This window comes from Gossypium hirsutum, chromosome A03 (genome assembly GCF_007990345.1).
Source record: "Gossypium hirsutum isolate 1008001.06 chromosome A03, Gossypium_hirsutum_v2.1, whole genome shotgun sequence".
Classification (NCBI taxonomy): domain Eukaryota; kingdom Viridiplantae; phylum Streptophyta; class Magnoliopsida; order Malvales; family Malvaceae; genus Gossypium; species Gossypium hirsutum.
Window position 1 is genome coordinate 10,091,587 of NC_053426.1, and position 14,269 is coordinate 10,105,855.

Sequence of the window (14,269 nt, forward strand, 5' to 3'; positions counted from 1 at the left end):
GTAAAATATTTTTTTAAATATTATTTTTCCATATTTTAAATAAAAACATGAAATTTTTTAAAATATATATTTTTAAAATAAAAAATTATAATTTTTTAAAAATAAATTATAAAAATAAAAATTCTTTAAAATTCAAAAAATAAAAAAGATTTAAAAAATATAAACCAAAATTTCAAAATTTAATGTTATCTAAATCGATTAGACCGACCAATCACACCAGGAAACGATTGTAGTATTGGTCCAATGAGAGATAAAAAAATCAATTCACTTGCAAATTGGTATGGATTTGTTGAACTAAGCTAAAAAATCGATTGAACTGATTTAAAACTAGTTTGATTAATTGGTTCCTAAAACGACTGATACGACAGATTCAAAGCAAAAAAAATAAAAAATAAAAAAATTATAAAAATTGATTTAACTATTTGTTTAATTGATTTTTTAGTCTGATTCAATCAATCCGTACAGGTCACAAGTCAACCAATATTTAAAATTTTTAAACATTTTTAGCCCTCAACATTTACAGTTTTTTTGTCAATTTGGTCCATAACTTTAAAAGGGCGTGAAATTTTTTAATTAAAATTTTACTTCTTAAAAATTATGATTTGTTTTAAAAATAAAATAATAAAAATGTTTTAAAAATATAAAAAAATTTAAAATTCAATGTTATCTAAACTGGATTGGATCGATTAGATCATAAATTATTTAGGGTCTTGATCCAATGAGAATTGGTGAACCTCTAACCGATCCAATTTAGATAATATCGAATTTTGAAATTTATATTTATATTTTTAAAAGCATTTTTATTTTATAAATTTTAAAGAGTTTTTATTTTTTAAACTTTTATTTATTTAAAATAATATAAATAATTTTTAAATCTTTTTATGTACTTTTAAAAGGTTAAGGCCAAATTGATAAAAGAAACTGTAAATGTTCACAGTTAAAAAAATTATTTAAACTTTGACATTGTTAACTTTAATGGCAAAATATAATGGAGGGACCAAAATTTTTAAATAAATAAATATAAAGACTCAATGTCTCAAAATTAAAATTAAATGTCAATAGAGTACATGTACATTTGACATAATTAAACAAAAAAGAAATCATTTGGGAAATATATATAAAAAAAGTCACCTTGTAAATTGGAAAATGGTATGAACAATGGCGAATCTAAAAAGAATAACAGAGGTGCTCATGGGTCTAGTTCAGGTCGGGTCTAAACATGATATTAATATATTTTATGCTTGTTCAATTTTGACTCGACCCGAAATCTAGGCCTAAAATCTTGTCTAAACCCATCCATATTTGCAAAAAACCAGCCCAAACTCATTTTAGGCCTACCCATATTATATTTTAAAATTTTTAAAAAATATTTATGTTATTTATTTTAATATTTAATAATTTTATATATTTATTATTTATTAACTTTTTTATATAATCATCTTAACATTATTTTAATGTTTACATTAGAATAATATTATATATTTAGTACAAGTTTATTTTTTTAATGTGTTCTAAATTATATAGTATATAAAAATAACATAATATAAAGATTATAAACTTAAAAAGGGGCTAGGCCAGGCTCAAGCCTTAAATATTCAAACCCGAACTCGGCTCATATTTAAAATGGATCTAATTTTTTGCCCAAACCCATTTTTGGGCATAATATTTTTGCCCAATTCCTCCTAAATTTCAGACTGACCTTTAGGCCTGGACGAGTAATCCATCCATAAACAAGTCTAGAGAGTAGGCACTTGGTTCCCAAAAATGATTTTCTTTTCAATTTAGTCTTCTTATAAATAGATTGATTATAAATTAATATATAGTGAAATTGCACTTTCGCCCTTTCATAATGAAATTTTTTTAATTCAAATTAATATATAATAAAATTTTTTTAATTCAAATTAATATATAATAATAAAAAATTAACAAATGCCTTTAAAATAATAAGAAAATTAACAATAAAATAAATTTTATACAATATCCAAATAATAACAACAAAATTGTAGCAACATAATAGTAAAATGGTAGCAACATAGGAAGAAAATAACATTAAAAAAGATGCAGATTATTTTTGTCCTTTAGTAAATTCGGGCCGGGCCGGGCCCGAGCTAAAAATACATTATCCGAGGACTAGCCTATTTTTTAAACGGGCATTATTTTTTTGTCTAAACCCATTTTTTGAGCTTATATTTTTGCCCAAACCCTCCCATATTTCGGGCGAGCCTTCAGGCCGGGCCGGACCGGGTACCCGGCCATGCACACCTCTAAATTCGAACATCTAATCTGATCCCCAAACAAAATGTGACAAAACAATGATCATTTGTTGTGTTGAGGAAGAACGCCAAGTCAACCGCCCGATTGTGTACTGCACAAGTACTTGTCAAGCAAACAACTTTTTTTTTTTTTTTTGAAATTTTGAAATTTTAATTTGATCATAATTGACAAAACAATGATGTTTTAGACTCCTCTACTCAGTCCTTTGCTTCCTTTACTCTTCATAGAATCAGTGCTTTTAAGACTGTTGTTCCTTTGCTTCTTTTTGGTAAAGCTTTTCTCTCCAGCTACCATTGTTTCACATGCCAGTTTTCTAGTTTATTTTGCAGAATTTTGGGCTCTTTTTTTTTCCCAGTTTCTGCTTCTGGTTACTTTTTGTCTCAATAATTCTTCAATAAGATTGTTATGTTTTTTTTTTCCAGAAATTTAAACTTGAACAAGTGTTTCTGTTTCAATGAGAACCCAAAACATAATCATAAAGTACAGTTTTGAATTTACAAGCAAATTGCAAGTTTTATCCATTTATAAGAATAATGTTTTGGGATTGCCTTTCTTTATATGTTTTTTTTAGTCAAACCCTCATTTTAAGTTAATAAGCTTTCAGAGCTTAATTTTTATGATTCTAACAATCAATCCTCTGAAAATCCAATTATTAACAAGTCTAAAATTGTATCTAACCTTTTTAAGTTTTCATTTAGATTTGGGGATAATTGTTTTACTATGCAGTTTTATTTTGCAGGGATCAGGACTAATTCAAGGGTTTGATGACAGTTTTTCCATCAGAAAAACGAGGCCGGAACCGGAACTGCCGACCATGGACGACGACACCGTTATCTGCTTGAAAGTTGTGGTAGACAAGACAAAGGATAGAGTTGTTTTTGTTGAATCTGATGACAAGTTTGTTGATATTCTCTTCAGTTTCTTGACAATGCCAATGGGAACTATAGTTAGGCTCACCCGGAATCGACGACCGACAACGAATATAGGATGTATGAATAACTTATATAACAGCGTCGAGATTCTCGATGCTCTGTATCTTCGAACGAAAGCCTGCAAGACCATGTTGCTGTACCCGCGAAACGGAGCAGCTGCTCAATGCAAGAACCTGAAACTGGCAATCCATGATGGTGCATCCCTAAGATATTTTCTTTGCTCAAGGACTGGTTGTCGCAATTCAGGTTATAAGTTACTAAGTCATTATCCAGATGCTATTTGTTGGTGCGGAGAGCGAATGTATTCGGCAGATTTGGTCGAGAATAAAACTAGGAGAGTAAGTTCTGATGACAAAGACCGAGGAGTGTTTGTCAAAGGACCGATTCGACTGATGATAAGCGATGAATTGCGTATAATGCCTCCATCAACTGCGGCAAGCTTTTCTCTGTTTTCTGAGCTTGGGATCGAGGACATGAGTGTCGTCGATGATAGGACTTTTTCGATGGGAAAACTCGAGGTGATTACCAACTAATGGTATACTGATCTGTTTATGTAATAATACTTGGTCCTAAAATTGATTTATCTCTTGTCTTCTTTCAGGCTTTAAACTTGCTCAAGTGTTTGCTAGTATCAAAGACACCTTTGACGGAAGCTCTGTTAGATCATATCCCAGTTCTTTCGCTAAACGATACCGAAGATCTCGAACGGGTAAGCATCGGAAGACTAAAAGGGGAGGCATCGAATGAGGATGGGAAGATGTATGTGAAACTCATGGTGAGTAAATCCAAGAACAGGGTTTGCTATTGTGAAGCAAGTGAAAATTTTGTTGATTTGCTCTTTAGTTTCCTCACTGTTCCACTCGGTTTTATAGTAAAAGAAATGCAAAAGGGCAGTTCAACAGGCTGCATAAATCACCTATACGATAGCATTCAAGATCTTGATGCTAGGAACTATTTAGTATCCAAGGAAACAACCGCAATGCTGACCAGTCCAAAGCTTGCTCCTGGTTTTAGATATGAAGGGCAAGCATTAGACATTGAAGAATACATGCATCAACCCTACTATCTCACACGGTCCCAGAACATACTAATGCCAACTTCAGATGAGACACTTATCCCTCCCGGTGAAACGGTTTATTCTTCGGCTTTAACTGTCATGGACCCAAAGTCCCATCACAATGACAATTCAAGTAGTACTGGGTTCATAAAAGGACCTGCAATGTTCACCGTAACAGATGATCTCATCATATCTCCATTGTCCTCAGTCACAGGTCTTTCTGCTGTAAGGAAATTGAAGATACCTTTCACGGACATCGAAGAACGAGTCGTGTATGTTGGCAAAGAGGAAGTATGTTTTAACACATCAAGTTCATTGCAACCATAACAGATGATCTTATCATATCTCCAGTTGTCCTAAACTTTTTTATTTTCTTCCTTCCTTGCCAGGCTTCATGTCTAATGGTGGCTGCTCTCATCTCTGAATCCGCTCTGACAAATACCTTTCTACTTAAAGAGATGGAGCAAGGATCTTAATCAAGTGCAATTTCAATCCAGAATCATCCATGGATACAATGTTTGCTGTCAGTTCATGCTTTATTGTGATCTTAATGCATATAGGGGCTTTTTTTTTATCAAAATAATATAAAAATTTTTATTTACATGGTTGTGGATTATTTATGAAACTGGATGTTTTCTATTGTGTTTCATGCCTTCAATGTGTCAGCGACACTACCTTAAATTCCACATACTCATTAACTAAACATTGTTAGTGAAAAAAATATTTTTTTTTAAAATGGTGCTACCAATATATCATGCTAACACTAAAAAATATGAGTATTTTTCTTAAATACAAAATAAATATCATACGAAAAATAAAATCATTTTCTTAGAGTGAAATGTGTCAAGCAACATCAAATTGAGGGTCTGTTTGATTGCCAGTAAAATGTTTTCCGTAAAATGATTTCTGGAAAATGTTTTACTTTTCTGTAAAATGATTTACTAGAAAATATTTTCTGGTGATTGATTGAATCTGTGTAAAATATTTTTTGCTGTTTGGCAGATTTCCTGAAAATATTTTCCGGAAAAGTTGTTTTTACATATATTAATATATATTATTAAATTTTTATATTTTAAATTGTTTTTACATATATTGCAATGATTTATTTATAATTAAATAAATCAAATTAAATATATAATAATACTCAATTATTAAGCTAGAATATTAACCGTATGAACTAGATAAATGAATCAATGACTCGTAAATTGGCAGCAAACTTTATTCAAAAAAATTGAAATTCAAAATTATCGTTCAAGATTTTGATGTTTGTATATAATACTGTCAATGTACACTTCTTAATTTGAACATCTATGGAACTGTCAGGATCTGCCTGCTGAACTTTTTGTGTATGAAGAAAGGGTTGGAACTTGGAAGTTGCGAGTCGCTACAAAGACAGAAGGAGCCAAAGATTGAAGAGAATTAAAACAAAGGACAGAAGCCGCAACATGAAAGTCATAGCTGCAGACAACTGATATCTACTGCATATCTTTGACGGGCAATATGTAGAGCTGACATTGACCAAAAGACTTGTCACACTAGCAGTTGAGCAAGCCGCGGCTAGTGAGAGAAATGACAAGGCCTGCAATCAGATAAAACACATGTTTTTACATCAAATTATGATAAGGGATAACACCATGGTGATGATATGCATTGAGAAATAAGAAACAAAGAAGGAACTGAATTTTAGAGGATAGTTTCTAAGATGAATTTCTTATTGACCTACGACACCAGAAACAGCTACTTCAACTTCCCCGCATCCTCCAGGACCTTTCATGCAAAGTCTGTCTTTTTTGCCAGAGGAATGACCCATTGATAGAAGACTTCCAAATCCAGAACTCCCAACTGAGAAAAAAAGACGAAATGATATGAGATGAGAACTAAATAAGCATGAAGAAGACATTAAGAATAAACTAAAAGCTAAGTTGTTTAGAACATAAGTTAAGCAGTCTACATGTTTTGCTCCCTTTATACTAGACCAGGCTTACTCGACATGAAATCAACTACAAGTTTAAAGACTAAATGTGCATGTTTTTCCACAGACCATGATTATTTTTGATAAATGAAAAATATGTTGATTAAAAGGCACTAACAAGGGTCTCAACCCATTGTAAAACTATAGTAAAACAGGATATGTTTAACATATCAATCATTTTCTCACATTCACATTAACACAAGCAGAACATATTTATCAGATCATGAGCTAGGTTTTTGCAAAATTCTGAAAGAATAAAAACAGAAGGCAATTCTTGGAAAGATTGATTCCAGGTAGTGTACCATCATATGCATCCCGGACCATTTGATAGCTGACAAATCCAGAAAAAAAGTGTGAGCTGCAATAACAATTAGCAGCATGTCATCAGCAAACTGATCTTCAAAGTACGGTTACATGCACACTACTCCTAAGCAGCTTTTCACAGAATCAATGGCATCAGCCCATTTGATGCTAACATTATGTTATTTAAAACTTACATATACAAAACTAGTTCATGATGATAAAATATTCAATGTTGGCATCATTAAAATGTAACAAATGTCAGGAAAAACAATTATATACCACTTCCATCATTTATGTTAACATCAAAAACCAAGCAGTTGTTTGTAAGTACCTCCTTCAGAAGTGAAAACTCTGGTTGATCATGGAATCAATACACAAAAATTATCACAAAGCTGAGAAAGGACCCAAACCTTACTATTTTTCGTCTTCATGGAATTAGTATCTACTCTCAATGGTACTTTGTTACTGGAACTGCTATCATTTGTATCCTTTTCACTAGGAAAAGCTTCCCCATCAAGCGCATTAACAAGAACACAATAGCAATGATCTGTTTCTGTCAAGACCTGCATGAGAAGAAAAATGTCAATGTGATATATTGGAGGTCCTACAATTAACCAAAACATTTTTACTTTCCATAAAATCCAGCAATTTCATTATTAACAAAGAACAGCACAACAGTATAACCGAGAAAGGATGCAAATGTACAAGCAAAGAAGTGACTTTGGTACTTAAACATCTTCAGAAATAGCAAGTTCTAACTTCCTCATTAGCTTATGCTTTTAAAATGGGTTGCAAGAGGAAGTCAGTAATACCAGCCAAATTGAAAACCATATACCACTAGAAACTTGCACTTTTGCAAAAATTACTTAATTAAAAATTTCATCATAAATAAATTAATTTGAGAAAAAATAAAAGGATAAATAACACCCAACTCTAAAAGCAAAAACCACGAGGCTCAAGTGCAGAACGGTAATGAACCATCTGCAAAATGAGAGGTCGACGAGTACCCATTTCAATTTCACGCACATTGAAACGGAATCCAAGCAAAGCTTCAAGGAGAGAGCTTTTTCCATCAGATTGACTGCCGAAGGCTACAATTTTCGGGAATCGGCAACTTCTCTCCGAAGGCCACTGCCATGGCTTGGAGGCGATTGTAGGCTTCAAAACGGGAAAGGGAAGGGGTAAGGGAAAGGGGTAGGGGAAAGGGAAGGAGAAGGGGAAAGGGGAGAAGAATGGGTCATTTTCCTGAAAATGTCTTATCGAATTCAAAACGATAAGACATTTTCCTAAAACAGTAACTTCTTTTCCCGTGTTTTGTAAAATATTTTACAATAGGAAATCATTTTCCCCCAATCAAACACTGGAAAATGTGGAAACCAATTCCGGAAAATAGTTTCCCCTTATCAAAAAGACCCTGAATTTAAAAAAAAAAATTAGTCATTGCAAAAATCAAAGTTGGGCTTTCACTAGTACAACTTTGTTACTCGTAGAGTGCGCAAAGTCTTTTTTACCAAGCAATGGTTAAAGCAACGGAAGGCATATATAACAACTTTATACCTAGAGATGAAATGTGTCTTTGAAAAAAGTAATGAGTCAATGTCATAGTGTAATTTTTTTTAAAAATTGAAATTGATGTCACTTGACATATGAGTGACACCATTTTAAAAAATAATTTTTTATATGAGATTTATTTTATATTTATAAAAATACTTGTATATTTTTTGGTACCACATGATACATTAGGGAAAAATATTTTTTTAAGTGATACCCTTAATGTACGATGTATCAGACAAGAGAGTTTTTTATAAATTCAAAATATGAAAAAAGAAGAAGAAAGAAACATTAACATACAAGAAGAAACCGTCTTTATCTATTGATATTTATATTATATAAGTTTTTTTTATTAAATTTAATATCACGAAGTAATCGTATATATATACTTTAAGTAAGTTATCATGATTGTAACATAATCATATGATGTATATGCCATTTATTTATGGGCTAATACCATGAAAGGCTCTTGTATTTAAGTGTTTTTTCTAATATGGTACCTATACTTTTAAAATGTACTTTGTTTTTGTTAATTATTCTAATGCATTAATCTAATGCTATTTGGTTTTAGTTGACGTGTCGTGTCAATCAACCAATAAGGGGCTGCCACGTGACAGTCTATTGACTTTCAATCGACAATTGTCTTTTTTCCATAAAAAAGATAAAATTAAGAAAGAAAAACCATTTTTTTTCTAGATTGCTTTCTTCTTAAATGTCGGAGGCCCCTTTCTTCTATCTTGAACAGGATCTGTTCTATAGGCTCGTACCTCTGTGTCCTTAAGTTCAAAAAAGAATGAAAAAATAAAAAAAATCCTTCCTCTCTTATATATGCGAAAACGATGAACCCTAATATTTATGCCATATATAAATTCTTCCCTTTTTAAAGTTTATTCATTTTTTTTCTTCCTCGATTTTTTCCTTTTTAATTTGAGTCTAGAAATGAATGCAAGAAGAAATTGGAGTAAAAATTCCTCTTATTCTACTACACATACTAGTTCAAAAATCTCTTAGTAGAAGAAATAAAATATGATGGTGGTGTTAAGCTTACTATTCAAATGTCAAAAACACTAAACAAAAAAAAAATCTTAAAAAGGCAATTTTATAGATATTTTAGTAATTAATTTCTAATTAATGATGGGCTAATTAAAAATTAAAGGTTAATATATAAAAGTTATATGTTAGGGTTATGATCTCCAAAATACATGTATATAACTTTTTTGATATTTTTATCTGCAGAAAAGAGAATCACTTACTTTAAAATACTTGTGTGTGGATTTGAAATATCAAAACAACAAGATTTCATAATTTCAAGATATTAATGGATTCAAATATATTTCTACACTTAATTTTTATTTTTGATAATCAGACCTGACATATCTTGATAGATTAATTTTTATATAAAAAGTTTTACCATACTGAACTAAAAATTGAGAATGTGGTGTTAAAGGAAAACGAAAGTATTGAAGAGATGAACAAACTATAGAAGGAGATGAAGAAGCTACAAAATTAGAAGAAATTGTTGAAGGAATTGGTTTGTAAGAAAGATAGAGTGAGTAGATAGTATTACATTTATTTTCCTATTACTTTTTTTATTTTCAATAGATCGAAAAATAAATATTAGAAATTATTTAAGATTACTCTCACGTTTTATCTTTTCTATGAAAAAAAAAGGGAGAAAAAGGGCGAATTGCTAAAAGGGGCCTCACATAGCCAGTCAAAAGTTAGGCGGCCCCTTATTAGCCTACACATGTCAGTAAAAGCAAACAGTGTTAGCGTAATGGAGCAAAATAATTAAAAAAAGAAGAAGAAGCAGCAAAGTACAAATATTAAATTGTACATTTTGAAAATATAGGTATTGCACTAGAACAAACACTTAAGTATAGGGGCTGTCTTGCCCTTATCCCTATTTTAAACAGAGCACTTAATATTATGATTCCGTACAGCAAAGTAGTTGAATGTTGCAGCCGAACTAGTTTTAGTTAAGACAAGACAGTATCTGATATAAGAACAATTAATTAATATTATTTTTCTGAAACTTTAACATAAAAACCATTTTTAAACATCAGAAGAGGCCCACGAGCCACGTCCCCTCCCTTAATTTTGGTCAACCTATATTCATATTAAATTAAATTAAATATCAGTTAATTTCAGGTTGAAAAAATCATAGTTAAAAACAATATCTGTACATATTAAAAAAAAAAAAACCTGTATTTGGCGAGCCAGACATGTAAAAAGACAGCAACTAGAACCCTGCTGAACTCTGCTCCTGCACATGCCCTATTCCCTCCACCAAATGGTATGAATTTCTTTGCCATTGTATTGCGCCCAATATTCTACATTAATATTATATATTTAATTTTTATATTATATAAATTTATGGACAATGCTAGAAATGTTATGCTAAGGGACCGAAATAAAATTAAAAGTTCCAGAAGGCTAAAAGCATCAATTTTGTATTCAGGTTGGATGAATATTAGAATTTAAAATCTTATTTTTTGAATCTAATAATTTTTTATCTTTAACACTTTCGACTTTAAATATACAACAAACCTTCCTATTTGAAAGTTATAACTTGGCTTAGAACAAATTTATAAGATATATTGGTATACAATTTATTATGATACTTACTATTACTAACCCATAACTCGAATGGGTTCGGATTGGATTTTACACGGTTTGCATATCAAGTTTGTACATTGAGCTCACGTGTCGAGCTCGCATGACAGTAAATGTTCGTAGGAGGGGAACTTACACCCTCTCATTAGATCACATGTGAGATCGCACATGGAACCGTACGATATGGGTCCACACGTCACACATATAGGTAAATCCCTATCGTATAAACATGCGTTAAGTCTAGAGTAGGGTATGTGTTGGCATGCATGGAATCTACCTAAGATATTATATCAATGAACATTAACTATATCATATAAATATACAACTTTATCATCTAAAAAAGATAAAGAGAAACACTCGATACAGTTATAAATAAAGATTATTATTGTTATACCTTCCACCTCCAAGGGTTGAAGGCAAGAGGATCTTCATAGGTATTAGGATCAAGATGATGGATAGCGGGAATAATCAATAAAATCCAACCTTTTGGTATGGTATACCCTGCAATTTATAATTTAAAGGGAATAACTTATGTTAGAATGATGTAATTTTTAAACATCAATAAGATAATGTTATATCATCAATTTTTTAAAGACATATAAATATTATTCTACACTCAATCACATAAGATATCATCTCTAATTTAATTTAATTTAATTTTTATTAAAATAATTAAAAAATTGGAGGAAAATGTTGAAACTATATGAAAAAAAAACATAACCAAAAAACATTGAAACTATATGCAGGTTCGAAGTTTGGAGACAATACTGTTAGGATGGACAGTTATAGACCCCTAACATGGGCTGTGAAACGAATATGAAGAATAAAAAAATAATAAAAAATCATAAGCATAAAAATTTAGGGGAAAAAACACTAGTAAAAGATTGAAATTTGAAAAATTATAACCAACATAGGTGATTTTATCAAATTCTGAAATTTGATTAAAGATAACAAATAGAAATAGAAAATTAAAATTTAAAAAGAAAAAGAAAAGAATATTACTTACATAAAAATTAAAAGAATTAAAAAAATTGACTACATAAAAATAAAACACGATTTAAAAGTAAAGATGATTAAATTTATAAAGAAAAACTAAAAATAGTTATAAAATTATAGAAGAAGAAAACATGTTTGTTTATTTATTAAATTTTTTAATTTGTTAAGTAATTTAATTAAAGTTACATTAAATTAAATTAGAAAAAATAATAAATATGAAAGAGTGTAAAATAAAATTTATATTTTTAAAAATTAATCGTGTGACATTATATTATTGGTACTTAAAATTTATATATTCTAAGATTCTCCTAATATAATTTATATCCTAATTTAAATTAAAAAGTATTAATGATCCTTTAATTAGTAATGAATAAATGGTTGAATTTTGTTTTTGGTTCAAATTTAAAATTTAATTTTTATACTTTAATTTCACAATTTTTTTTTAAAACACATGTTTTTTCTGGTACAAAGTGAGGGAGGGGGGAATTACATGGATAGAGTACAAACCTTGATCATTAAGGTGTCAGCAATAAAAATCATAGACGAAGAGTAGAAGAATATAAAACATAATTTAACCACTAAATAATGATATTATTATTTAAAAAAAGAAGAAGAAAAGAAATAGAGAAAGTAGGTACCGTCAACGGGAATGTCAGCTATGGTTCTTCTGAAGATCCCAGGAAGGAAATTGCCTAACCTAAGTGTCTCGTTAATGACCTAATAATATAGTAATAAAATTAAATACAATGTAATTAATTAAGAGAAATTAGAGAAGTAATTTGGTGGCATAACTCACGTAATGAGTAAAAGTCATGGATTTGTAATCATCCCAAGAAACTCCAGATTTGGCATCTTCTCTCCTTCACAATTCTCTCATGCTCCTCCTAATCAACCAATTCATTTTACTTAATTTGTTTCATAATCAATTAAAATTTTAATTATTTCAAAATTAAATTGTTTATTGATTTAATTAACTTATCCAATAATACTTTAAAAAAAACAATTCTGTAAAATACACAACACAAAAAACTATTCGGGCAAATAAACTTAATATGGATGGATCGATTAAGAAGGGAAAAAGTTAATTTTTCACTTTATGAAACACTACCTTAAATTTGAATTGTAGGAGAATGTAGCGACGTAAAAAAAATTTAGTTTCGCTCGGTCGCTAATTGTGGCGATTTATTAAATATTTGAAAACCAACTTTCGATTTTATTAACAAAGGGAAGTCGCCACCGATCTTTTTTTATAGGTGTGATCGGACACCTAATAAAATTATTTTAAAACAAAAAGAAGGCCAAATTTAGGTCTACATGAAAGTCCAGAGAAAAATTGGAGTTCGGGAGTCAGTTACGCGTGAGGAAGGTATTAGCACCCTCGCGACGCCGAAAATTGGTATCTCATAAACATGTGTTGACTTGATTTTCAAAAATACGAGTTCAATATAATATTTAATCGTGATCCGATTGAAAAATGAGAATTTTTAGTTTTCGAGATTTTTTTTTAGAAAAGGTGTCCCGTTTTTTAACACAAGCCGACGAATTTCACCCAACATAGCGATGAAATCGATGGCTTAATATTAAATCGGTATATTGCCTTATTTTTGAAATTAATTAAAACATGAGAAAAAATATTCCTAAAGTGAGAAATTAAAAATAGATAAAGGACGCAAAAAAATGATATCATTAATGAAAAATATTAACATGGAATACTAGAATATTAGAATAACAATAATAATGATATTTGCAAAATAAAAACAAATCGTGTACTAATAATAAAATTGAAAAAATGATATATTTCGTAATAATAATATAAAATAATAATATGTACATAAAAATACATATATATATGCATATAATAAAAGTATGTAATAATAATATCTACAATAAAAGAAAATATTAGGAAACGTACATAAAAAATATATACATAAAAAATTTACAACAATAATATAAAATAATGATATGTGCAAATATATATATACATATGTACATAAAATATACACTAATATAATAATAGTTATAATAATACTAGCAATAGTAATAATTTGTAATAATAATATATACACAATACGGTATTTAAAAATATATATATGTATATAATAGTATTTAAGAATATATACATAAGAAATATATAACTAATGGCATTAAAAAATATATACATAATATATATAAAATACCTAAAAAAAGGAAGGGGGAAAGAAGAGAGAAGGGAGGGGGGAAAGGAAATCCGGCCAAGGGGGCCGGTCACCGGTCGATCGTCAGTCGCCGCCCGTCGCCGGCCACCGCCCACGGTGGCCGAAAAAGGTAAATTTTTTTTAACAATATATGTATATATAAAGAAAGAAAAAAAACAGCACAAAAAAAAGAAAAAAAAGATTCGAAAGAAGAGAAAAAAAGAAAAAGATGCAACCTTTTTATTGATGTTTCTTTTGTGTTCAAAATTTGAAGGGATTTTTGTGTTTTTTTTTCAATCTTTTTAAAATCCCCCTCCTCTCTTACATGATTTTTGAATGGCTTTTTATAGCCATCTTTTACATGATTTTCTATTATTTCTTTTTCTATTTTGTA

General features: G+C 29.9%; 3 protein-coding genes across 19 annotated transcripts; 1 reads left to right on the forward strand and 2 right to left on the reverse strand.

Moving 5' to 3' along the window:
• The first annotated feature begins 2,320 nt into the window (after window positions 1-2,320).
• On the forward strand, window positions 2,321-5,949 carry LOC107886028 (uncharacterized). 8 transcript variants are annotated; one of them, XM_041108211.1, is made up of 5 exons: window positions 2,465-2,542; window positions 3,014-3,724; window positions 3,808-4,554; window positions 4,653-4,786; window positions 5,587-5,949. In XM_041108211.1, exons 2-4 carry the CDS (start codon window positions 3,089-3,091, stop codon window positions 4,737-4,739), a joined length of 1,470 nt encoding a protein of 489 aa, XP_040964145.1. In that variant the 5' UTR covers window positions 2,465-2,542; window positions 3,014-3,088; the 3' UTR covers window positions 4,740-4,786; window positions 5,587-5,949. The 8 variants fall into 8 exon arrangements, with proteins under 8 accessions (XP_016665309.1, XP_016665308.1, XP_040964145.1 ...); XM_016809820.2 differs by lacking the exons at window positions 2,465-2,542; window positions 5,587-5,949 and adding an exon at window positions 2,321-2,373 and having other exon boundaries at window positions 4,653-4,864; XM_016809819.2 differs by lacking the exon at window positions 5,587-5,949 and having other exon boundaries at window positions 2,448-2,542; window positions 3,001-3,724; window positions 4,653-4,864.
• LOC107886027 (uncharacterized) lies at window positions 5,458-8,037 on the reverse strand. Of its 10 annotated transcripts, none has more exons than XR_005922232.1 (5): window positions 7,565-8,035; window positions 6,954-7,101; window positions 6,538-6,593; window positions 5,983-6,105; window positions 5,458-5,842 (listed from the first exon to the last, which is right to left on the reverse strand). XR_005922232.1 is itself a non-coding variant. In XM_016809815.2 (5 exons), exons 1-4 carry the CDS (start codon window positions 7,609-7,611, stop codon window positions 6,034-6,036), a joined length of 342 nt encoding a protein of 113 aa, XP_016665304.1. In that variant the 5' UTR covers window positions 7,612-8,037; the 3' UTR covers window positions 5,458-5,842; window positions 5,983-6,033. The 10 variants fall into 10 exon arrangements, 3 of the variants coding, with proteins under 3 accessions (XP_016665304.1, XP_016665302.1, XP_016665303.1); XR_001680603.2 differs by having other exon boundaries at window positions 6,949-7,101; window positions 7,565-8,026; XR_005922231.1 differs by having other exon boundaries at window positions 6,949-7,101; window positions 7,546-8,026.
• Window positions 8,038-9,927: 1,890 nt separating this feature from the next.
• LOC121224629 (cucurbitadienol 11-hydroxylase) lies at window positions 9,928-12,607 on the reverse strand. The gene is made up of 5 exons (XM_041108234.1): window positions 12,498-12,607; window positions 12,340-12,418; window positions 11,100-11,206; window positions 10,295-10,422; window positions 9,928-10,198 (listed from the first exon to the last, which is right to left on the reverse strand). The coding sequence occupies exons 1-5, from the start codon at window positions 12,513-12,515 to the stop codon at window positions 10,111-10,113; spliced, it is 420 nt and encodes a 139-aa protein (XP_040964168.1). The 5' UTR covers window positions 12,516-12,607; the 3' UTR covers window positions 9,928-10,110.
• Window positions 12,608-14,269: the final 1,662 nt, after the last annotated feature.